The sequence below is a fragment of the Nuphar pumila genome, chromosome 10, assembly GCF_984573655.1.
Source record: "Nuphar pumila chromosome 10, dmNupPumi1.hap1.1, whole genome shotgun sequence".
Classification (NCBI taxonomy): domain Eukaryota; kingdom Viridiplantae; phylum Streptophyta; class Magnoliopsida; order Nymphaeales; family Nymphaeaceae; genus Nuphar; species Nuphar pumila.
The window spans coordinates 106,369,543-106,394,090 of NC_143258.1; the positions used below are offsets into that span (position 1 = coordinate 106,369,543).

Below are 24,548 nucleotides of genomic sequence, written 5' to 3' on the forward strand. Positions count from 1 at the left end.
TTCTGCTTTTAGCAAGCCTCCAGGCAGCAGCTGCTTCAGCCATCATCCTTATGCAAGCCAACTCAATTGATAGCACCCAAACTCCAGATTTTCCCATTCCATCCTCTTCTTCCATTATGCCCACACAAACACCATCTTGGTTTCAGCCTCCCTCGCTTCGCCTCCCATCCAGGGGAGACTGATTCTTCTGGTGGGGAGTGGGCGTTAAGGAGTGTAATTGTTAGACAGGTGAGAAACTTTTTGTGGGTGTTTGAGTTCTGCCGCATATAGTCCTTTTGGAACAGATTTGAATCACCATTTTTGGTTATTTGGCTTGGGACGCTTTTCTTATGAAATGGGTTCTCTTATTTTTTTCATTTTTTTTGATGGATTTTTACCGCTGTAGTTCTGTGTTTTGCTATTTTATTTTTGTCGGTGTTCGTGCATGCAGTTTTTTGTCCTTGCTTACATTTTGTTATGAGGTCTCCTGTTTTTTATAGTTTGTGTTTGAATGGTGGTCGCCTCTAAAATAGGCATTGCTGATTTATTCACCATTATCCTACTCTTGTTCTTCATCATCACTTGTTGTTCAGAGGGTTCACCTGTCCAATGTAATCTAAAGGCTCAATTTGGTAAAACCATAGCAATCTTTAACTTCGCAACTAGCATCAATTTGTGTCCAATAATATTGATTAAATTTGGTGGTACTTGGTGAACGTGAATTTTGCATGTAGTGTAGGCAGAATTGAGTAACTGATGGTATTTGATGGGTACAGTTCTTTCCCGTTGCCTATTCGAAAAAAGGTTATTTCCTCTCCTTAGTCCAATTTCAGTAATTGGTATCTGGAGAAAAACATCAGTCTCAGTAAAACGATATCTAGTGCAAGAGGAACAGGGCTTGTGAAAATCTCTCTCTCTCTCTCTCTCTCTCTCTCGTTGTTTAGGGGGGAGGGGGTGGACTGTAAATAGTTCTTTTGATACATAATATGATTTTTCATGTGTTAATTTTAATATTTTTCTAGATATATGGAACGTATTAATGTAGGATAGTTTCATATTTCATAATCATCATCATGAAAGTTGTACACGCCTTGTGAGTCATATTTCTAACATTTGTTTATGTCATAAGATAACTCTAAGTTCTCATTCCAAGTCCTTATTAGTACCCTTTCTCCCAGTTCTTTCGGCCTATACCTTATCAACTGTTTTGTATAACTATTTTCACATGCTCAAACCATCTTGAACAACAGTCCTTGGTCATCCAGTCATCTGCTGTATGTGCAGTGACACAAGTTCATCAGTATATTATAATAATTACCTTTTGATAAGGTGTTTTTTTTATCATAGAACAGAACATTAACATGGTTTTAGGGGAGTTATCCTTTGAGGGGGAAATTTTAAATTCTTGGAATTCCAATATTTGTGAAATTTATGTTTAATGTGCATTGATATGTTACTTATAGTTTTGCATCCCATCTTTACAATTAGATAAATAGGTAAAACCTCTTGGTTTTATTTAACCTTAGATACTTGTTTTTATATGCTATCCTAGCTACCACGTTAATTATTATCTGTATTCCTGTGTTTTTTTGTTTTTTGTTTTTTCTTTCCCTATCATCATGGGTGTTCTTGATGAAAAAAGTTCCTAAAATTTGGAATGTGATGGAGAATTAATAAACTATAAGGTTTCCATGAATCACTAGAATTTCCCATTAAGAAAATACTAGGAGTAAACTTTGTTAGAAATTTTCTTCACAACAGGTGGGAACTAAAGCTTGGAGGCATGCAACAATGGCCCCACCGGGTGTGAACCCAGGTGCAGTAGGGTTGGATACAACCAAGCCTGCACCTCAGCATACAATATGAGCTACTCCTAGCATTGAGTAGGATGGCCACCATAACACAGTCATCCTGAACAACTTCAAGAAAATGACAATGAAGAAGAGAGTGGGAGAGAGAGAGCATGAAGAAGAGAGGGGAGAAGGGCTAATATCGCTGATGGAATGACATGAGGCAGTTGGGGTTTATAGACCCCAATAGAACGGTCTAGAGGACTGTTCACATGGGCTCATAAAGGCCAAACGGGTAGCATGCACCCATTTAAGGTCCAAACCTATGTCACATGGACTCTTCTAACAGGGCACCGCATCACACCCGCACCCAGGCGGGTGCAACACTTGGACACAACTTCCTTTGTGTTAGGTGAAGTCAACCACACTTAGGTCCATTTCTATCCAAAAGTAGATTCAGTTAACCCTAATCAAGTTCATTTTATATATATATATATATATATATATATATATATATATATATATATATATCCTCCCCACACCCCCACACCCAAGTTTTTTTAAAGTGCCGCATCCGAACCCATACCCGCACCTGCACCTATGTGATATAGGTCCAAACGGATAGCATGCACCTATTTAAGGCCCAAACGGCCACCCACAATGGGCTGCATGCTCTCACTCACCATCCCAACGTGCCAAAGACGTTGAGGCTAGGTGTCACTCCCCAAAAAGGTCAAAAATGACCTTTGATTGCCCTAGTCAACCACCAAAACGGTTAGGTTGTCCAAAAAAAGTGATAAAAAGATTGGTCAAAGTCAAACCAAGACCAAGACTATGACTGGACTGAACCAAACCGAGCCGATTTGGGACAAATCTGAATCTAAATCCTAGTCCAAATTTCAAAGTTTAGTTGACAAGCCCCCCGAGGGCCTTGCCCTCTAAGTCAACTCTACACATTTTAAACCTAATGTGTTTCTCAAAAATGTTTAATGTGGGAATAAACATATTTCATAAAGTAGACTTTCCCTCTAAAATCTATTTACCAAAAAGCAAGGCACAGAGAGGGTTATTTGGCCAAAGAGCTTGATTCAAAAGGCTATAAATTTTGAGCCAAACAACAACAAACTTTATAGTTTAGTCAACAAGTGAAAGATGCATATGTTATGCTAGTATTTTACACGGATAGTGATACCAAGGACAAAAGATTGAAAAATGGCTGGTTCATGAGTTTGAACAATGTGTTAAATTGGTACTGTTCTAATATTTCCATTACTAGCAGTTATATAACTGGAAATTTGTAGAAAGTAGGTAAAGAATGCTGCCATGAGGATCTTGCAGTAGTAGTCTATGACATTGTATGCAGCAACCTCCCAGGTATGATGAGAGATACTGGTTTGTAAGATGATCAGGCGAATATATGGCTTAAGCCTATTAGTTGAGTGTGTTCTTTGCTTTTGATAAGTTGTAACTTGTAACTACTTATCCTAGTTGGATAGTGTTTAATGTAGAACAAAGAAGAAACACTGCAATTTGGTCATTATACCTAGACATCTTTCCTGCTGGAAGTTGCAGGCTGCCATAAGAAAAAACCAAGGGCATTTCTTCCAGTTGGTTGGTCTTCCATGTTTGAATTTGAAGTAAATCCTTATGAGACAAACATTCAAACATCTTACCAACCCACCCACCCACCCGCAGCCACCTCCCAGAAAAGACAAGCAAAAAATCATGTAAAATAAAAGGCCCAGAAAAAAAAACTCTTAAAGTGAAAAGTGGCTTATAAGTCCATCTACATCCTGCAGCCCTTGGAAAAAGGTTTTGGAGAGATTGAGACAGATTGATGCTTTGATCTGCAAGCATATTACAATTCCAAATTCTAGTACCTCATGCTCACTTTTTGTTTTATATGTTGCATGCATCAAACAGGGTTTGATGCTTAATCCAAGATCATGGTAGACAGTTAAAGAATGTAGTAAAATATGTTGATGGAATATTAAATGATCGTATGTTATATCGTAGGGACTCAATGTGTATCTCACGTCATTCTTCTTTATTGCAATGGATTGCTCTAGAGAGATATTCTGCTGTACCATTACATGCCATGTAGAGAAAGTAAAAGAAGATAGTAAAGTCAACTTCTGAGTTTGACTAAAGGAACACAGATGCAACCCATGAATTTATTTAGATGACAGTTATTATAGTGATGCTTACACAAAGCTCTTCTCTTCAACACAATTTGTTATTGTAAGAATCAGTATTCGCAGTTTCATACGACTTGGTAGCTCATGAAATAAACAGACTAGCATCATTTATGTGGCAAAAGTGAAGAAGAAAGGAAAGTATTGTTTGGTAAAATGAAGAACATAAAAATGCTTACCAAATTGGCAGAGGAAGCCTTAAATTTCTTGAGATCAAGTAGTCCATGTTCATACAATTATTGCTTAGGGGTGGGTATTAAGGATGTCAATGTGCCTTACACCTAGCCCTAGATTGTCATTTTAGTTCATTACATTTTGTGTCTTGAGGTTTTTATTGTTCTTACATTGGTGAATGAAGATATACTGCTTCATCTCTCTCTCTCATGCATGCAAACACTATTTTCTTGGGGCTATCTATGTCTTTTTTTTCTCTTTATGTATTCATTTTAGTTTGCGATGAGGCCATCTATTGAAAATCTGTAAAAAAGCCATCTTCTCAGGTGATAGTCCAACACTAAGTTGATTCAAAAGCAGGTATTCTTTTCTGTTTCTAATAAGAAATACATATTAAAGACCTAAATTATACCTACCAAGACAATTTGGTTCAGTCTGTAACTGTGCATTAGCCATCCAATTCGGTGTTTTGACACTATGATTTGATACCATATCAACTGAAATTGTGATATTTCCAATTTTTCATTTTCCCACTCTGTGTTTAAAAACAAGGATAAATAAGGTAATTTATCGTGAAACATAGAAGATATTATCCTTTTTAAAAAAAATTACAATGATATTTAGTATTTATCATTATCTTTATGAGAATTTCAACTTTCTTGAATTTTTCTTTTGTCCATTAAAACAGTCCTGAGATTTTAATGGGAAACCCCATCTTTTCTTTTCCTGAGAAATTGCCTTGACAATATTATTGTGATGCTGATAACTGTGACTGTGGTTGGTTCATCTAATTCAATGACCAACTTTTTCTTTGTCTAGCCAAATTTGTGTTCATCTTACTAAGTTCATATATTTAAAATGCATGAACGGTTATTCTAAATGTGCTGATGCTTTTGGGAAGCAAATGCATATCCGGAGGATACTGTTACATTTTACTTTTTCCAATTCTTTGTTGTTGCTAATTTCTTTCTGTGAATTAGTGCTTCATGTTATCAAATTTGCGTTTAGGACGAACCTGTTGGAAAGTTTTATAACCATGTGTTCTTTAATTTTAAAGCTCTATGTCCTGCAGCATTACTATTTCACATGACCACTTTTATTTGTAATTCACATAATTAGTGTTAATCACTTGCAAATTAAATGGGTTCATCATTTTTTTTGTTATTGACATGAGAGGAATGCATGAAAAGGGAAAACAAGCATAAATAGAGCTCTTGTGGATTTGAATGTTATTTCAGGATATTCAATTGCAGCCTTCATCCTTCAGGAACAAAAGTCAGTCTACATCAATTGAGAAGTCTTGGGACAAGGATTTGCTCAGTTGTCCTGGATGCTAGAGCCCATGAGGGCTCCTAAATGGAGGTTCACATGGTGCAGGTGCAAATGCAGCTTCAAAGGGGTAATTTGGTTTCAGTGACCATCTATCCTTTTGCATTGGTTTGATTATTGTGAGGATTTTTGGGCTAAAGAAAGTTGATTACAAGCCAGCCATACAAGTTCCTCCAATCTTTTTATGAAAAAAATCTTGTGGAGTGTGAGGACCTTAATTTCTTTGTCATTGAAGTCCGAATCTCCATTAATCATTATTCCATGATTAAGGAAGAAGCAGATTCAATACAGTCATTTATTTCACTCGTGATATTTGTTAGAGTTGACATGATCCAATCACCTAAAGAGATGTCCGGACAATGCAAGCTTACCACAAAGCAAGATGATGGGTAATTGTATTTTATTCTCTTTGTAGTTCGTTGTATGGTCATCTGTATCCTACTGTGTGTGTTTAATCCCATCTAGATTTGAACTTCCCTCGTGCATAAAGTAAAGTTTAACATGAGAAAAACTGTTGTCTTGGCAGGCCATTGTAGTGACCTCATGCAATTGAATAAGGGGAAGTTTGTATCAGTACCAGAGCCCCTACATTCTGAGGAAATGCAATGTGCCAATGGCAAGGATCTGTGTCCTGTTGAATGCAATTCAACAAAAACTGGCTCTTGCCCCATCGAAACTGATGCTTCCAGAGCTAATACACTAGTAATTTTGCCTGACGGTGCCAAGACATTTGGTAAGTTTATCCGTATAGGCTTTTCCTGTTTTCTGATTTAGTCAAATATTTTATATTAATGAGGGGATAATTCTACAGCTCCTGAGTTAGAGAAGAGTGTTATTTCTTTACCATATATAAAGAAAGAAAGAAACACTGACCTGATAGTAGTAGGTGAGAATGCAGTTGTGGACAATCCCTTGAGACAAGGCCAAGAAATTGATGAAAAAAATATAGTTTCAATAAATGCAATGGCATCTAAATTAGCTTTGAATGGAGACAGTAGCAGATCTCCCAAACAGATTGCTTCAAGTTCAACATCTTTGATTTACAATGAGACTAAGTCACCTTCATTTCTTGAAGAGGAACTCAGAAAGAAAATCTCAAATGCGTTGAATATGAATTCAGTTCATACACAGGATCATCGAGAGTACTATGATGCTGAAGATGACATGAAAGACTTTCAGAGATTTATGTCTGGCTGTCACTATATTCAAATAATGCCAAAATCTGAAAGCAGAACCAATAGTGATGATCTCGAGGCTGTAACATCACGTCCTGCAGATGAGGGTTCTAGGGGTAGTCACCACGAGCTGAAAGAAGAGATGCTTACTGGGAACACTGATGGTGCTTGCTTAGAAGCTTGTCACGATAACTTTAAAAGCCCTCCTGCTGAGGATCCTGCTAACAGTGATATGTTTAACACTGGAAAATGCAAGGAAATTGAGATAAGAGAGGAGAATGAGAGCCATGAGAGTGTTGAAGGAAGTGATAATGTTCAAAGTGTTTCCACAGGAAAAAGGAAATGTAGCCTCCCAACAAGCATGAGGTCCAGCAAGATTCAGAAATTGAGTGCTGGGACGGCCTCCTGTTCAGAATCATTTCTTAAGAAAGGATCATCTTTCATGGAGTGGATTTCAAACCTAATGAGGGGATCGTCTGAGTTCAATTTGGATAGAAAGTTCGTGTGTGAGAATTCACAAAGACCTCTTGATGATGAGCACAAAAATCATGACTCTCTTTTCATGTTGAGAGAGACTGACCAAGATATGGGTATGTGCATAAATAAGAGTTTCCAAAACTTTTTCCATGCCATGTATTCTTCAAATGTGAGTTCACATGATGAGAAACTTGAGAGTTTGGAGTGTATCATGAGAGCAAAGGAGTCACAGAAAGTTGAGGAAACTAACAAGAGGCCTTTTGGTGAGGGTTGCTCCTACACAGCCTCTGGTAAGAATAGCAAATTTCATTGTCAAACTTATGCATCTAAATCAGATGAGAGGTCCAGAGCATGTATTGGTGGCATTTCACCATGGCCATTAACCCTACCAAATCCAAATACTGCTGCTATCACGGTTGCCCAAGACAAGCACAAAAGCAACCTTGAATGTGATGGCATTCCATGCGATATAGCTTGTGGTTTTGAGAAATCTGGGATCAACTTACCCAAAGTATCTTCTATGAAAGGGTCTGGTCCCACAAGTAACATTCCTGGGAAGCCTATGAATGACATTATTGATTCTGGAAATCCATCAGATGTGACAACCAACAAGAAGGTTCTAGGTAGCAACTTATGGATAGCTCGGTTCTCGCTGAGCCATTCTATGCCTTTATTGAAACCATTTCAGGAAAACAAGGGAATGCAATCTGCAGATAAGTCACTTGCTATTGTTGATGGAGGTGTGTCTTCAACTCAGAATGGTGGTGTTGCTTTCATGAATTCAAAGATGATAGAAACTGGCCAGACACTTTCAAAGATGAGCCTAGATGGCTGTGTTAGTTCAATGGACATGCATGACACAAGAAGAAATAATAACTTGCAGCTAGAAAAATTGCCCCCTGTGCTGCCTTCCCAAAGATTTATCAAAGATTCAGACTCCCCTGCAAATGTCCAGGAATTTCCTAATAATCCTGAGATGTTTCTTTCCAGAAATGCAAAGAGATTGGACACCCCTAAGCATATGATGCCATCAACAGCCACGCGCACAGCTAGTGTAATTTGTTTCTTTTGTGGCACTGCAGGTCACTCCATAAGAAAGTGCCCAGAGATGATGAAATGCAAGCTTGAATATCCTCTGACGAATATGACTGCATGTGATAATGAGGAAGAATCCTCATGTTTCTGTATTCGCTGTTTTCGACTCGATCATTGGGCTATTTCATGTCCACTATTGTCCCCTCCTGTAGATTGTATGGATTTTGTGAGACTAAAGGAAAGCTGTGGAAACCCTGGTACTCTACCTGATCATGATGGAAAGCATTCATCACAACCTGAGGCTATACATAACAACCAATGGTTTAGCAATACACATAAAACTAAAGTTGCAAACCATGATCAAGCAGCTGCTGGAGACATTAAGCTGGAAAGAAGTCAGTCTGGTTCCAGTTCTGGTTGTCTTGAGTCAAAAGCAACGCAAAACATACCGTTTTGTGGCCCTCACAGTGGGCCGATTCCAGCAATGCCACATGGAATGTTTGACAGAATCAGGAAGCTTCAACTCTCTCGTTCTGACATTCTTAGGTGATAGCATCTTTCTGATTGATACTTTTCTTCCTCAGCAAACTGCCCATATTGTATTCTCCTCCAACACATGGTAATGACATGCTGGTCTGTGGTTCATGTCTTCAAGTAATTTATCACTTTATATATTTGTCAAATTCATTCATCCAAAATTTGTTCCTCATTCCATTTGTCTGATATTGATCAAATGGGTGTTATCCTATCTTATGGCATAGCCCTTCTGTTATTATCATTGCTTTTCTTGTTTATTGAGGGAAAAAAATGTCTATTCAATTCTATAATGGAAAAAAACTTAACCATTCTTGTATGCTGTCTACTTTTCTAGAAAGATGTTTTTTTTATGTAGATCTCTTTCAAAGTTTCCAAGCATCTTTTGTCACACATTCACTTCTTCAACTTGAATTTTTATAAACATTTAATATTATTTATTCCTTGTTGAATTTTTACATGTATCACTCACATGAGTTGTGTATATTGGGAACGTTTCTGCCAGGGATATAGATTCATAAGATAATATTGACTTTAAATGTCTGCTCCCTCACCCCAACCGAAGTACACCAAATGGATTTCATTCCTACTTTGGATTCTGTAGAATTGTTCCACATCTCTCTACCCCTTTGAAGAGTATTATGGCTTAAATGTTATATGAGCTTTTTAATAAATTAGTCATGTCTATCATTGTCATTCATAGCAATAAGAAGAAAGTGACCAACCAGAATATAAGTCCTTTGTTGCACTTTCTGGTATTTAATCGCTCATGACGGTGATATTCTTCACCGGCCACAACTTGCAATGAGACCTTGAGCTTAGGAGAATTGCTTAGAACTTGGAATCTGACTAGTGAGTATCAATTTTATTTTTCACTTCTTTTTTTTGTGGGATGGGGATGTAGGCTTCTAATCCAAAAGGATATTGTAGTTTTGGGATCAGCAGAACTATCCATTATATATTTTTTGGTAGAGGGTCATATATATGGATACTTTTATCTCCTACCATTTACCACTTAAAAGAACATTATTTGTTATGATTTGACCATATTTGCATTCTTCATTTTACATTTGCTACTTGGTTTCTTATTTCACATTTATCTATAGAAACTGACCTACTAACTGTGTTCTCTTGTTTGCCATTTCCAATATATAGCTGAAATAAATTGGCTATAAAAATGAAAGCAGTAACCTTTTGTAAGTTAAGTGAAAGATCTTTAATGCAAATTGAATAATTTGTCCACAAATTTCCAACTCAATTAAAGGTGAAGGCGTTTATTGATCATTCCACTTACTGAACTGGAAAATTATTGGGGTTCCATAGCTGATCCTAGTCGGAAACTCCTCTACATGACCAAGCTTACTCTTGGGTCTGCAATGAAACTTACAAAGAACATAAAGGAAGCTGAAAACAATTCTTGAGTTATTATATCTCACATTTACATCCTTTTTTATAAAGATGAACATTTGAAAGAGAAACCAAATTGAAAAAGGGCAACCCCTAGCAATAATATGTCTGCAATGGTGCGTGATTGCATGCTGGGCATGCTAGTACCAGACTAGGGTTCAAAACTTGTCTCATAAACCACAACAGGAGATTTAACAAACTTGTTCTGAATATCTGGAGAACTCATCTCTATCACTGTTATGTGATGGAAACTTGTTTCTTATACATAGAGATAACTATAAATTTAGTTTCTACCATCATTTCCTATATAAACAAAAAAAATCATAAATGTCTATGATTTTCCTGGTGATTACCAATATAGTGAATTGCTACATGAAGATTATAATTTAATGATATTCTTTGTGAATTCACAGAAAAAGAAGGATTAATGAGTCAATGGTGGAATATCTGGATCTAATTGTGGGAACGCTGGATCGTGCTTCGATCTTCGCTCTTTTAGCCGAAGATGGCCTGCTTTGATAACAAATGATAGCCTAGGGTTTGAAGAAGAGAGAGAGAGAGAGAGAGGAAAGTGGTAATTGGGTTTTGGAAAGAAAAATGGGGAAAAAATCTCCTTTCAAAAGGATCTAAGGGAGCCAATCTCTTCCAAAAAGGAAGAGCCAACCTTACTAAAAAGATAGCAGGCCAAATTGAGAAATTCTCAATTGAGATTGAATTTAGAAATCATATCTTTACAATATTGGTATACAGGTATATATAGACCTCCCATCCCCTTAGAAGTTCCATCTTGGGAGGATCCCTGGGCGAGATTGTCTCCTAAGGCACAAAGACAACAATGCCCCTAAGGGGGCATTGAGCCTAGTAAAATGACTACATTTCCCATGGTGGGGCATTGAGCCTAGTGAAATGACTATATTGCCTCTGGTGGGGCGTTGATCTAGAAAGGACTTTCTTGCCTCTGACAAATCAAATAATGCCCATGAAACCCTTATTGACCCTAAAAGATTGTTGTATCCCTCTCAGTATCTCTTAATACCTTATATACCCACTTGGATCATCAGATCTATAAGTTTCTAATGAGAGATACCCAAACCCAACCCGAACAGAAAATACAAACACAGAAAATCATGAGGGTAACGCCAGACTGCTATCAGTGTCTCATGGTCATTCACTTATATATTGAACCATACTCATATAATGAAGCTAAGAACCGCCAAAAATGGATTGTTGCTATGAATAACGAATTAGAGGCCTTAGAAAAGGCTAAAACTTGATATGTTCAATACTTGTCAATAGGAAAGAAACTCATAGGATGTAGATGGGTTTACAAAGTCAAGACCAAATATGATGGATCACTAAAAATATACAAAGCAAGACTAGTATCTAAAGAATATAGTCAAGAGTATAGCATAAACTATGAAGAGACCTTTGCCCCGATAGCTAGGATGTCCACTGTTAGAACTCTTATAGCCATAGCATCAATTACAAAGTGACCTATTTATCAAATGGATATAAAAATGAATTTTTTAATGAAGAAGTTTATATAAAACCTCATCCAGGATTAGAGTTGGGACATGAAAAGATCTTTTGCTTGCGTAATGCCTTGTATGGCTTGAAACAAACTCCTAAGGCCTGATATGATCAATTCATTAGCGTAATGGATCAATTGGGATTTAAATCATGTTATGCTGACATTGCATTGTTTGTTAAGTCTTATGATGTAGGTATGATGATTCTACCATATATTGATGATATGATAATCAGAGGTGGTGACAAGCGGAGAATTAGTCATATAAAAAATATCCTTAAGGATAATTTTAAAATGACTGATCTTGCTTTTCTTTATTATTTTCTTGGTATAGAGGTTGCATACTCACCTCGTGGTTATCTCTTGTCACAGACTAAGTATGCAACTGAGATAATAGCTCGATTTGGAATTATTGATTAAAAGAGAGTTGATATTTCGAAGGGCATAAATGCCAAAATGTAAAGAGACGATGGAGAACCTTTGGATGATCCAACTCCATATAGACAAATGATTTGAATACTAACTTATCTTTCTATTACTAGACCTGATATTGCACATGTCGTTCATTTTGTCAGTCAATTCTAGTATTCTCCCACTACAATACATGTGCGTGTTGTAATGAGGATTATTAGATATATTAAAAATACTATTAATCATGGATTATTTTTACCATCTTTTATCTATTATAAGTAATTGCTTACTCAGATTGTGATTGAGGAGGGGATATAAATGATCATCACTCAACAAGTTTTTGTGTTTTTGTATGTGACTCCTTAATATCGTGAAAATACAAGAAACAACAAAAGGTGTTTCTATCTTCAACAGAAGCAGAGTATTGGGTTACGATGACTATTACTTCTGAACTGGTGTGCTTTAGGCAATTGTTAGAAGACTTGGGGGTTCATATAACAAAACCCTCAAGATTATATTGTGATTACAAAAGTGTAATTTATATCGCGGACAATCATACATTTTATGAAAGAACCAAGCATATAAAGATGGATTTCCACTATGTTCGTGAGGAATTTTTAAAGAAGGCCATTTCATTGTCATATGTGACATCTGAGTATCAATTGACAGACTTCTTCACCAAAGCTCTTTCCTCTCCTAGATTCCATTTTATTCTTTGGAAACTCTCGGTTGTGACACCATGAATTTGAGGGGGGTGTTAAGATGTAAATATATATATATATGTTTGTACATACACTATGTATATGTACACATATATATGGTAGAATGTATTTAGGATATGTTGAGATTAAGAGGTGTTATGGTTAAGTTTTCCTAAACTAGAGGCTATTTGAATTTTTATTTTAATGAGGGACTTATGTGTAATTTCTCTTTTTGGCCTCTCTCTATTTAACATAGAGATTAGCCCTAATCAAATAAAGTGTTCTCTTATTGTGCAGTCGTCTCTCTCTCTCTCTCTCTCTCTCTCTCTCTCTCTCTCTCTTTCTCTCTCTACCTAAGGTTCGGTGCATCTCATCGATTCTTCAACATGGTATCAGAGCAATTGGCCTTGGGAGCGTGACTTTGGGTTTGCGTCAAAGCGTGTGTGAAGGGTACCAGATCGCGTGAAAGGGACTCAACCTAAGGTGTGTTCGGTATTTGTTTTAGATCCAAGTGGCGCCGATCTGATAATAGATCTGGAGTCTGACAAAAGTCATGACTCAGATCTGTAATCAGATCTAAAAGTCAAGGTGAAATATGGGTTTTCAGTCGATCAAATATGAATTTCAGGTTGCTGCAGTAATGCTGTCGTGAAGTGGGTAACAACCAGATTTGTCGTGGGTTGCTGTGAAGATTATATCATAATTTTTTTTGTCTGCCTATGGTCTTTATTTTAGGTCCTGACTGATTTAGATCTGCTTATATCACTATTCCTTTAATGATCTGGTTGTCGAGAAAAAAAAATTATAGGGATTCTTATATAAGTCGTGGACCTGCATATTCCTTCAGATCTGATATTCTCTCTCTATCGAAGTCAGATTTCTCAAAATCAGATCATATTTAGATTTGATTCTCCTTCTGTTGTAGTTGAAGTTGTCTGCTGCCAGATCTGGAAACTGTTTGAAGACCCAACAAGGAGATAGCGTGAAGGTTGAAGTCGCGTGAAGGTGGAGAGAAAAATCCAATGATCGTGAAACCAGATCAGGTGGAGATCTGGATTGCTGAAAGTTTCTTTTTGACGTTGATCTGGAATTAGGTTTGACGTCAAGTCTGGAAGAAAGTTGTGCAGCAGCTTCAAGGTATTTTGGTGAAGGCCATTAGCTGTCGTTGATCTGCGGAGTGTGGAGCAGATCTTTAGTGCCATCTCTGGTGGTGTCGGGGTATGATGTCTGTCGTGGTTGTGATATGCTGCCTATAGCAGTTCCTTGTTAAGGTGGATGTGATATATTGGGTCTGAATAGTCGTCGTATTATAGTCGGTGGTCATGAATCTCAGGTTTTTTCTGTGAAATTAAAACTAGATATAGTCGGTTGTATAGCTGGTTGTGGATCAGATCTGGATTTTCAGCAAACTGGGTGTGCGTGTGGTTGTACCTGTTTTTTTTTTCAAGCCCATCATTTTATCTTATGGCTCAAGGGGCTAAACCAAGTGAAAATTATTTTAATGACTCTGTAACTCTTAGCAGGGCCGAATATGATGAGCTCCTTGCCTTATGTTCATCCACTTTAAAGCCTCCTTGTGCAGAGGTTGCAGGCTCGGCAAGAGATGGTCTTCTTGGCCAAGGTGGTAGGTGGATCATTGATTCAGGAGCATCCAGTCACTTGTGTGGGAATTCGTGTAGCTTTTTAAATTTAAAACCTGTCTCAGATAAAAAAAAGGGTAGTCCTTGCTGATGGTAGTTCTTCCCCAATTGTAGGGCAGGGAAACATGTCTATTTCCCCTACCCTTCAATTGTCAAATGTTCTTCATGCTCCTTCTTTTCCACAGAATCTATTATCTGTCAGTCGAATGACAAAAGAGTTGAATTGTAGGGTAATTTTTTATCCTATGGGTTGCACTTTTCAGGACTTGCTTACGGGGAAGAGTATCGATGGTGGCTATGAGGAAAGTGTTGTGTATTATCTACATCAACCAGTGGGTTCTGTCTACTCTGCTGTTACGTCTTCCTCGAGTCCTTTATTGTGGCATCATCGTCTGGGTCATCTTCTAGTGCCTAAACTTCGTCGAGTCATTCCTCATATACCTCCCTCAGTTTATTTTCAATGCGAAACATGTCAATTGGGAAAACATTGCCGAAGCTCTTTTCCCTCTAGTCAAAGTCCATCGAGTCAAAGATTGTTTGACCTCCTTCATGTCGATGTATGGGGTCCGAGTAGGATTCCTAGTAGGTCTCATTGCCGTTATTATTTGGTCGTTGTTGATGACTTCTCAAGGTTATCGTGGGTGTTCTTGTTAAAAGATCGGTCTCAAGGTCCTGTCATTCTTAAATCTTTGATTGTTGAAATAAAAACTCAATTTGACGTGTGTGTTAGAATTGTTCGCACTGATAATGCTCTTGAGTTCAAATCCAAAGACTTGCTTCAATTCTATTCTGATAAAGGGATTCAACCTCAATTTACATGTCCTCATACATCCCAACAAAATGGTGTGGCTGAGAGGAAACATAAACAAATTCTCAATGTCGCTCGGTGCCTAATGATTCAATCCAATATGCTTGCGTCATACTGGGGAGATGCAGTTTTGACTGCTGGTTTTCTTATAAACCGCATGCCTTCAAGTTCTGTAGAAGAACAGATCCCAATCCAAATTCTCCATCCTAAGGTTCCTCTTTTTCCACTCCCCCTATATCCCATAAAGAGTATGTCAGTGCGGATGTTACCTTCTTTGAGTCTACTCCATATTTCTCAAGTTCTACTCCAAGGTTACAGGAGAGTCAGGGTGATGTCTTTCCTCTGCCAATTCCTCCTTTTCCTTTAGAGTCGTTCACTCCACAGCCTGAGGCTCCATCCTCTGGGGAGTCTCGATACAGAAACCCTCCTATAGTGTATACTCACAGGTTACCACCTACCTTCATGGCCCCATTATCTCCTTCTCCTGAGGTAAGTATCTCTGAGCATACTGAAGTTTTTGTTCTTGATGAGGATCTTCCTATTGCTCTGCGAAAAGGGAAAAGACAGTGCACCCTTCATCCCATTTCTCAGTTTGTTTCTGAAGTTAATCTTGGGGCATCTATGAAGAATTTTATCTTGGCTTTGTCTGCCTCCTCTGTTCCGCTTCATCACAGTCAGGCTCTATTCGACCCCAAATGGATGCAGGCTATGCAGGATGAGATGGATGCCCTATGCTCTAGGGGCACTTGGGACTTGGTTGATCCTCCAACTGATGCATATATTGTTGGCTGTAAATGGGTATATACCATTAAATATAACTCGGATGGGACAATTGAACGGTACAAAGCCCGGTTGGTTGCAAAAGGCTATACTCAGACTTATGGTGTTGACTTTTTTGAAACTTTTTCCCAAGTCGCTCATCTTGGCACTATTCGTCTCGTTCTCTCTGTTGCAGTGCACTATGGATGGCCCTTGTCTCAATTGGATGTCAAGAATGCCTTTTTGTATGGAGATCTACATAAAACAGTCTATATGCAACAACCCCCAGGCTTTGAGGTTCAGGGGGAGTGTCAGAAAGTGTGCAAGTTGAAGAAGGCTATTTATGGCCTGAAGCAGAGTCCTCGGGCATGGTTTCAAAAATTATTTGAGGTAATGTCGGATTTTGGATTTGTCAGGTCAGCCTCAGACCACTCCTTGTTTATCAAGAAAACTAGTTCTGGAATTGTGATTATGGTGGTATATGTCGATGACATCATATTAACAGGAAGCAGTGCCCAAGATATTTCTGCAACAAAGGATCATCTTCAGAAACATTTTGTTACTAAAGATCTTGGTTCCCTTCAATATTTTTTGGGTATTGAGGCTGCAAGAAACAAAGAGGGCTTAGTTTTGTCACAAAGAAAGTATGTGATGGACTTATTAAAAGAGACTGGAATGCTAGGAGCAAAGCCAGCTAACATTCCTATAGATCCCAAAATTCATATGTTCGATGAGAAATCTGAATATGTGGATAGTACCAGTTTTAGATCCTTGGTGGGTAAGTTGTTATATGTGACCGTTACTAGACCTGACATTTCATTAGCCGTGAGTAAAATTAGTCAATTCATGGATAAACCTACCAAAGCTCACTGGGATACAGCTATGATGGTTCTCAGGTACTTAAAGTCATCTCCTGGAAAATGACTGTTGTTTAAACAAAATCCCTCCTTGGACGTTGTTGCTTACACTGACGCAGATTATGCGGGGTCCATCGAAGATAGAAAGTCAACAACTGGATTCTGTGTTTTTTTGGGAGGAAATCTTATTACCTGGAGAAGTAAGAAACAAACTGTTGTAGCCAGGTCGAGTGCCGAATCAGAATACCGAGCTATGGCTCAGACCGCAGCTGAGATCATGTGGGTAAAATCAGTTTTGATTGAACTTCAGGTGAAGGTATCCCTACCTATGGTGATGGTGTGTGACAATAGGACTGCTACATATATTGCCAACAACCCAGTGTTTCATGAAAGGACTAAACATATTGAAGTTGATTGTCACTATGTATGCGACTTGATTCAGGCTAGTTATATTTGCACAGATCATGTATCTTCCGAAGATCAAGTTGTTGATGTCTTTACCAAGGCCCTTGTGAGGCCTAGTTTCTCCCATTGTTGTGACAAGCTGAGCATGATCGATATCTATGCTTCAGCTTGAGGGGGAGTGTTGAGATTAAGAGGTGTTATGGTTAAGTTTTCCTAAACTAGAGGCTATTTGAATTTTTTTTAATGAGGGACTTATGTGTAATTTCTCTTTTTGGCCTCTCTCTATTTAACATAGAGATTAGCCCTAATCAAATAAGGTGTTCTCTTATTGTGCAGCCGTCTCTCTCTCTCTCTCTCTCTCTCTCTCTCTATACCTAAGGTTTGGTGCATCTCATCGATTCTTCAATAGGATATAAAATGTTTCTTTTTTATTTCTTTTTCTTTTTTTAGTTTTGTATTTTTAATGCCCTTCAAGGGGCATTTTTGTTACTTTATTAGGCTAGCTAACTAGCCGTTAGTGCTTCTTAATGGCTAGAATAACTAGCCGTTAGGTAGCTTTAACTGTCACAAAAACGATATGGATCTCAATGCACTCTGGAATGCGTCCCATAGGCCCAGAATACACATTCACAATAGAAATACTCATAGACTACAAGACTTAAAAATAAACAATTTCATTAAGGATGAAATTCAAATAATACAAAAGAAATAAAAAATTACAAAAGAGCCTCACTACAAACACTCAAATACTGAAAACCTAAGAAACTACCCATCACTCTCTCACTTACAAAGTCACACACCCACCCATATATATAGACCCAACGAAGAGAGAAAAGAAGGGAGTTAAAGGGAAGAAGGAGGCCATTCTAGCCATTGGACTATTAGGTTGACATATATTATATAAATATAAATATAATATATATATATATAAATATATAAATATATATACATACTATATGTATAAAGATGTACATATGTATATATACATATACACATACATATATGAATACACATACGTGTGCCAAGGATACATTTATCTTAACACCCCCTCCAAACTTACAATGACTCATCGTAAGTTTGAAGTTACAAATGAAGAACCCCATTGCATAAAATGTCTCTCCATGGAATTCATCAAGTTCTTCTATTTGGTGCTTCTTTAAAAGATGCTTATCATACACTTCATAACAAAGAGGATCTTCAATATCATCAATGCTTAAAATACATGCAAGAAGATCTAACAAGAGCAATCTAAAAAGAAATAACTATATTTATATAAATTATAGAGTGAGGATGGCCAAACACGCAATAGTATATAAAACAATATTTAATAAAATAATTTAACACTTTTCAAAAAATCATTTAAAGTAAGAATTAATTTTTGAAAAATCATTAATTTCAAAAACAATAGTCATTTAAAGTCTCGTCTTAATAAATAATTAATCAAAAGTTCTTAATTCATAAGAGAACATAATAGAATAATATTAAGAGGGATACAAAATATAGTAATAATAAAGACATCTCATGAAAATTATGCACTCATATATTTATTAATGAATTTTCAATATCATCATTATCACAAAGAAGCAATTCACAAAGGATTATAAATTATTTTCACACAACAGAAGATACAAAAAATGATTTCCATTATTACAACGGTCAATTTTAGAAGCAATATCAGTCATATAACTAAAGAAAGTCACTTATGGACCAATTTTAAATAAACAAACTTCCAAGATCACATGTTTAGAAATACAAATAGCAAATTCATAAAGGGATTACACAAAACAAAAGAAATTACATAAACAGTAGTCCACTATGGGACAATACAATATTCAAATAAAAACAATCACCAAGGCATAATATGTGCATACAAAAAGCCACAAAGGTCTCAACACATAATAATGATCAAACCAAATCATTATTTAAACTTATGCATAAATGCAAGACAATCAAGGAACAAATCATGCAACTAAAGCATATTAAATGCAAAAATGCATGAAAATATTTCAATAATCATTTCTCATACAAGAGCAAATAAGTTTAGAAAAATTACCAAGAGATTTAAAAATCTAATAATGAATGATATTATCAAATCTTAACACTAGTTTGATCACCACAGAACAAGAGCAAATCTTAACACTAGTTTAACACAAGAAATCACCTTACTGGACTTCTAATACTCAAAAATCAAGTGTATCAACGACTAGAACAAGAGCATAATCTCAATGCTATCTATAGGCTAAACAAACACACAAAAGTGTAAATAAACATATCTTGTCTACATATAATGACACTCAAAATAAGTCTATCAATGACTAGAACAAGAGCATAATTATAATGCCACTAATGGGCTAAAAACACACAAAAATATGAATAAATATCTCTTGTTTACATATAATGACACTCAAAATGAGTGTATCAACTACTAGAACAAGAGTATTATCTCAATGCCACTTATGGGATAAACAAACATACAAAAGTGTGAATAAACATCTCTTGTCTACATACAATGACACTCAATATGAGTGTATTAGCTACTAGAGCAAGAATATAATCACAATGTCACTTATGGGCTAAAAAAACACACAAAAATGTGAATAACCATCTCTTGTCTACATATAATGATACTCAGATATGGGGTATAACAAGAAGGAACACAAGAGGTAAGAGAGTTTGTAATGAAAAACAAACTAATGCCATCAAGAAAAATAAAAATAACGATTTTAACAATATTTCGAAACTTCATGGTTTCAAAAACATAACTATCATTACAGGAAAAACAAGATATCAAGTATCCAATACTGTAACAATGACATGAGTGATAAAACACACTCATAGAAACCGAGGTCAATCACCTACCAGTTAGGTACATACCTAAACTGACAAGATGACATGAAGTGCACATACAACTCACCCCAACGACTAACTCGGATTTCCAACAACAATGAGTTCAGAGGTCAATCATCCAACAATTATACCCAAGGCAAATGACAACACGCCACTCAAAAACTTGAGAATCTAGATTGATAAGATGACATGAGGTGCACACACAACTCACCTCAATGGTTAACCCTGACCCAATAACAACAAGGCCAAAAACAGATGATACATTATATAAAAATCAGTGATGGACAATCCAAATGCCATAAAAAGGCAATACATCTCATGGAAATCAACTTCTAAATAGGTGAGTTCATAAAAAAGGAACCGATTTGAAAGGACAAGTTTCAAATCAAAATCCAATAAAGGAGATAAAATCTTAGCATAAGAATTAGTACAATCATATGCACAACAATATGTCAATTAATGCAATTATATGCAATAATGTTTTATGAAATTTTTACAAACTTGAATAATAAGTCATGCCCAATATAAGCAATTTACATAGAGGAGATGGAATTATGAATTTTGAGAATCCTTCAAGAGATCATAAATCCACCAATCAAGAAACAAGTCCATTAAGCACATCACATACAAAATCTCAATAAAATCTTGAGTGTCATTACATGTAGACAAGAGATGTTTATTCTGAGGCAATTGAAGACAATCATATGGAGATTCCCAAAGAGCTATAAAATCTTGAGTGCACTAGTGCACAATCACACAAATACGAAGCCACTAGTGGGTGAAATACAAAGAGCCAACTAAGGGTTATACCCAATCCTCACAAAGAGGAACAAGAAACATAAAAACAATATAGATGTTATTGATAAAAAAACTCCCAAAGAGCCATAAAGATCCACATATATATGGTCATATCAAACAAGAAATTTTTCTCACAATATAACATTCTCCAATTTGGCCCTTAGTGGCTCTTGTGCTTCTACCTTTTGTGAGGTGTGTGGGCCCTTTCCCTATGCATTACAGAAGCCTCTAGTATAATTACAGTTTAATCAATCACTTCCGTGACATTTGTTAACAATGGCTCTCCTCTTCTTCAGATCAAGTCCACTGCCACAATTTTTAGCTCACTTGATTCTCTAGAATATACTTGTGGTCTTTACTAAACTTGAACCTGAAAACCAAAGCACTTTGCTTTCATATTTTTATTGCTTTTAGATGGGTTCATGAGTGCTTTTGATCACAACACAAGGCATCTGATTGCCTTGATCTCTTAGATTTTTCTTTATTTTATTCTTTTTTCTTTTTCCTTGTTTTCTTAACTAAGTTAGCTTTGTTAACTTATGGTACAAATATTAGAGAATTACTGTGAGATTCTAGTCCCTCCCAATGGTGCACTGAGGAAGGATATAAAATTCCAACAGAGGTCAACCTTAACATGTTTGATTAACAGAGAACTATGACTTGTATTTCATTTCTTTTCTTTTTCCATGTTGATCCAGGTGAACTTTGAGTTGTTACAATTGATTTCATTAGCAAGAAGATTTGAGCCATCATATGAGCCTCTTTTAAGTGGGAATTCTTAGCTGTCCTTATTATCATGGATATTCACCATGATCCAGTTGCTGTTGTTGAAAGTGTGAATTTGTTTATATAGCACATTAGAGAAGTCAATGTCATCTTGAGAAACTATGTTTTATTACCAAAGGTGATGCAGTTTCAACAGTATTTTGATAAAGAAGGAATTTCCATTTGGGGATGTTTTATATTTTGAAGAAAATATGTCTTAACAGTATTATCATGATCCACTACTTCATCCTAAGATACTTCAGCTGATGTGAAAAAAATATATGCATGATGTGTAATTGATGCCTTGTACAAGTATCTGGTAGAGTCTGTTAATGAGTATCTTTCGCAGTCTGTTTTTCACATTCATAGTACTTTCATAGCATATTTTCATTCTGTATTGGATGGTTTTTCTGTTAACTTTTATCTTTGACATGCATATGTCATAGATGGATGAAAGTGCCCCAACTCAAACTTCATCTCGAAGGATTTTTCCTGCGTGTGTGCTTCAGAAAGTGGGATGAAGCACTTGGTGGAGGTTATCGTGTGGCTTGCATTAGTGGTAAGAAACTGTTTCATCATTAATGGGCTTAGTCCTGAAGGAAAAGGATTACAACTCCTACCTAATACTGTTGATTTATGAAATTAGTGGTGTGGAAAGAAATGGATTTGAAATTTTGAAGAATACTCACTTTATGTTGTTTTATGTGCATGTTCATATTGGTTTTTATTTTCTTCTTGTTCTTTTGTTATTTCTTATCTCTTCTAACTTTTGCAGGGATTATTCAAGAGAGGCCACATGATAGAGATAAAATCCAGCTCTTGGTGAACTTAGGGGGTTTCAAATGTTTGGTTGACTGTCGTTACATTTCCAACCACAAATTTACGGAGGTATGTTATGGAAAAATAGTTTTAGAAAGCACTTTTTTATGTTTAATAATGTAGTGTTTATTTTCATCATCATTTTAGCATGGATGATATAAAATTTGGGGACATTTAGGACAAGTTTCTAAAATTAATTGATAGAAGCACTCGTTGGATCATATATCATCATTTTGGCATCGGTGATGTCAAGTTAGGAGACGTCTGGGACATCCATTTCTAATATTAATTGATAGAAACACCTCATGAATCACATTATGTCAAAAGTCTTTCATCTCTTTTGGTCATCAGATGTTTATTTTTGCCTGCTTTAACTGGACTACTACATCCACACCTTCTCTATTACTCTTCCTAATCATGTCACATGGATACTCCATGTTACTTCCATGTTATAGCGCTTTCATGACGGAAACTCCATAAAAATGGCCATATCACTGCATCTATGGTTGTATCCATGTGATGTAGCTGCCTGATTTGTTTGGCTTGTACTGTTTCATGAGTCTGATCAGAAAGTTTTCCTTTTCTTTTTCCTTTTTTCAGTCTTTTTGTATAGTATCAAATCATGGAGTTTTCACTCCATGTTTGATACATATTTCTGGTTACCAGTGGAGATTATTAAGAAGCTCAATGCAATCATGATTTAGCAGTTCAATAATTATATATACTCAAATCTATGCATTTTTATATAGGAGAAGCATGATGATATGAAGAAAATAAATTCTTGGATATTTCCTTCTGAATATTTTTATCCTACAGTTTGTTCTTAGCTAGCTAGCTTAAAGCATGAACGAAAACTACATTCTACTTTGCTAGGTGCTCCCTGTTGTGTAGGAAGAGTGATTTTACTTCATGATTGACCAATTGTGTCCCTGTAGATTCTAAACTAAATGCATCTGCTATTTCTCGTTTCCCCAGGAAGAGATCATGGAATGGTGGTTCTCAACCTTGAGTGGCAATGCCAAAGTGCCATCTGAAGAGGATTTAAGATTGAAAACTGAGGAGAAAAAAATTGAATATCAGTAACTGAGTAATATTTTCATAGTAGTTTGTTCGTGTAAATAGGAGGGCAGCATTATCTTGGCACCAAGTTGGTTATCCTTAACTAGGAGGGATCAACTTAGTTCTGGCATTCGTTTGTGTGTGTGTGCGTTTTGCAGCTTCCTTACGAGATTGATTTGTGGCATCTGATGCTAATATGGAAACTAATGGATCATAGACTAGATTGTGTGACCAGGAGAGCTTAACAAATATTTTGACAAAATTTGAGAAATATCAATAACCGAGATTCATGCGTACATTAACTTGGTCCTAGAATTTCAACCTTAATTCTTAGTCAAGAGAATGTCTTTAAAAAAAAAGATCATCTTGTATTATTGTTAAATAACTTGTCATTCCTCTAAATAGAGCTCTCGCTGTAATTGAGTTCCTTAGTTCTGATGCTATGATATATAAAGGATATGGTGCCTTTAAGTGTTGGCAACACTATGAATCTAGTGCCATGGATGTCAAAACGAAGACAATAGCATGTCAAAAAATGCAAAATCTCTCTCTCTCTCTCTCTCTCTCTCTCTCTCTCTCCAAGGAAGTGGATGTAGCATGATTGTCTGATGCAACTTAGTGGATGTATCATATTGCATGATTATCTGATGTAACTTATACTGTTGAAAGTAATTCATTGAAATTCTCTTGATTCTGTCTTAGAATCAAGAGATGTTAAGGGGAAAAAAATAGTTGAGAAGCTAGATGGCATGTATTCTTGTTCTATAAAAAAAAGTGATCTTACCTGAAAATCAGTGAATTAGCTTGTCCTTTCCACAAAACAATTCATCTAGGCCTTGAATTCGAACTTAGAGAATGAACCTCTCTTGGGTAATGCTCACTGGCACTTGAATTTGCGTCATCTGCATCTAACAACTGAAGAAGAGGGAAGGTCGAACTGGGGCAATGCCTGTGAAACACTTTTCTACTGATGTTAGAATATTATCTTGGAAACCTCAATAACCAAATGGTGACATTAAAAAATATATAATATATTAATATTGAAACAACCATCCT

General features: G+C 36.4%; 1 protein-coding gene across 11 annotated transcripts; it reads left to right on the top strand.

The window, feature by feature from the left end:
- LOC149827790 (uncharacterized) lies at window positions 1-23,786 on the top strand. 11 transcript variants are annotated; one of them, XR_016434950.1, is made up of 7 exons: window positions 1-228; window positions 5,377-5,856; window positions 5,994-6,200; window positions 6,279-8,773; window positions 22,061-22,173; window positions 22,390-22,502; window positions 23,409-23,786. XR_016434950.1 is itself a non-coding variant. In XM_090019632.1 (7 exons), the coding sequence occupies exons 2-7, from the start codon at window positions 5,850-5,852 to the stop codon at window positions 23,514-23,516; spliced, it is 2,970 nt and encodes a 989-aa protein (XP_089875758.1). In that variant the 5' UTR covers window positions 11-228; window positions 5,377-5,849; the 3' UTR covers window positions 23,517-23,786. The 11 variants fall into 11 exon arrangements, 6 of the variants coding, with proteins under 6 accessions (XP_089875758.1, XP_089875762.1, XP_089875757.1 ...); XR_016434951.1 differs by having other exon boundaries at window positions 11-228; window positions 6,354-8,773; XM_090019632.1 differs by having other exon boundaries at window positions 11-228; window positions 6,279-8,700.
- Window positions 23,787-24,548: the final 762 nt, after the last annotated feature.

Excerpts from the sequence above, each read along its gene's own strand:
- LOC149827790 (XM_090019631.1), top strand. The coding sequence starts at position 5,495 with ATGGAGGTTCACATGGTGCAGGTGCAAATGCAGCTTCAAAGGG. Across the intron at positions 6,201-6,278 it reads TGACGGTGCCAAGACATTTG|CTCCTGAGTTAGAGAAGAGT; the intron begins GTAAGTTTATCC and ends ATAATTCTACAG. Across the intron at positions 22,174-22,389 it reads TCGTGTGGCTTGCATTAGTG|GGATTATTCAAGAGAGGCCA; the intron begins GTAAGAAACTGT and ends TAACTTTTGCAG.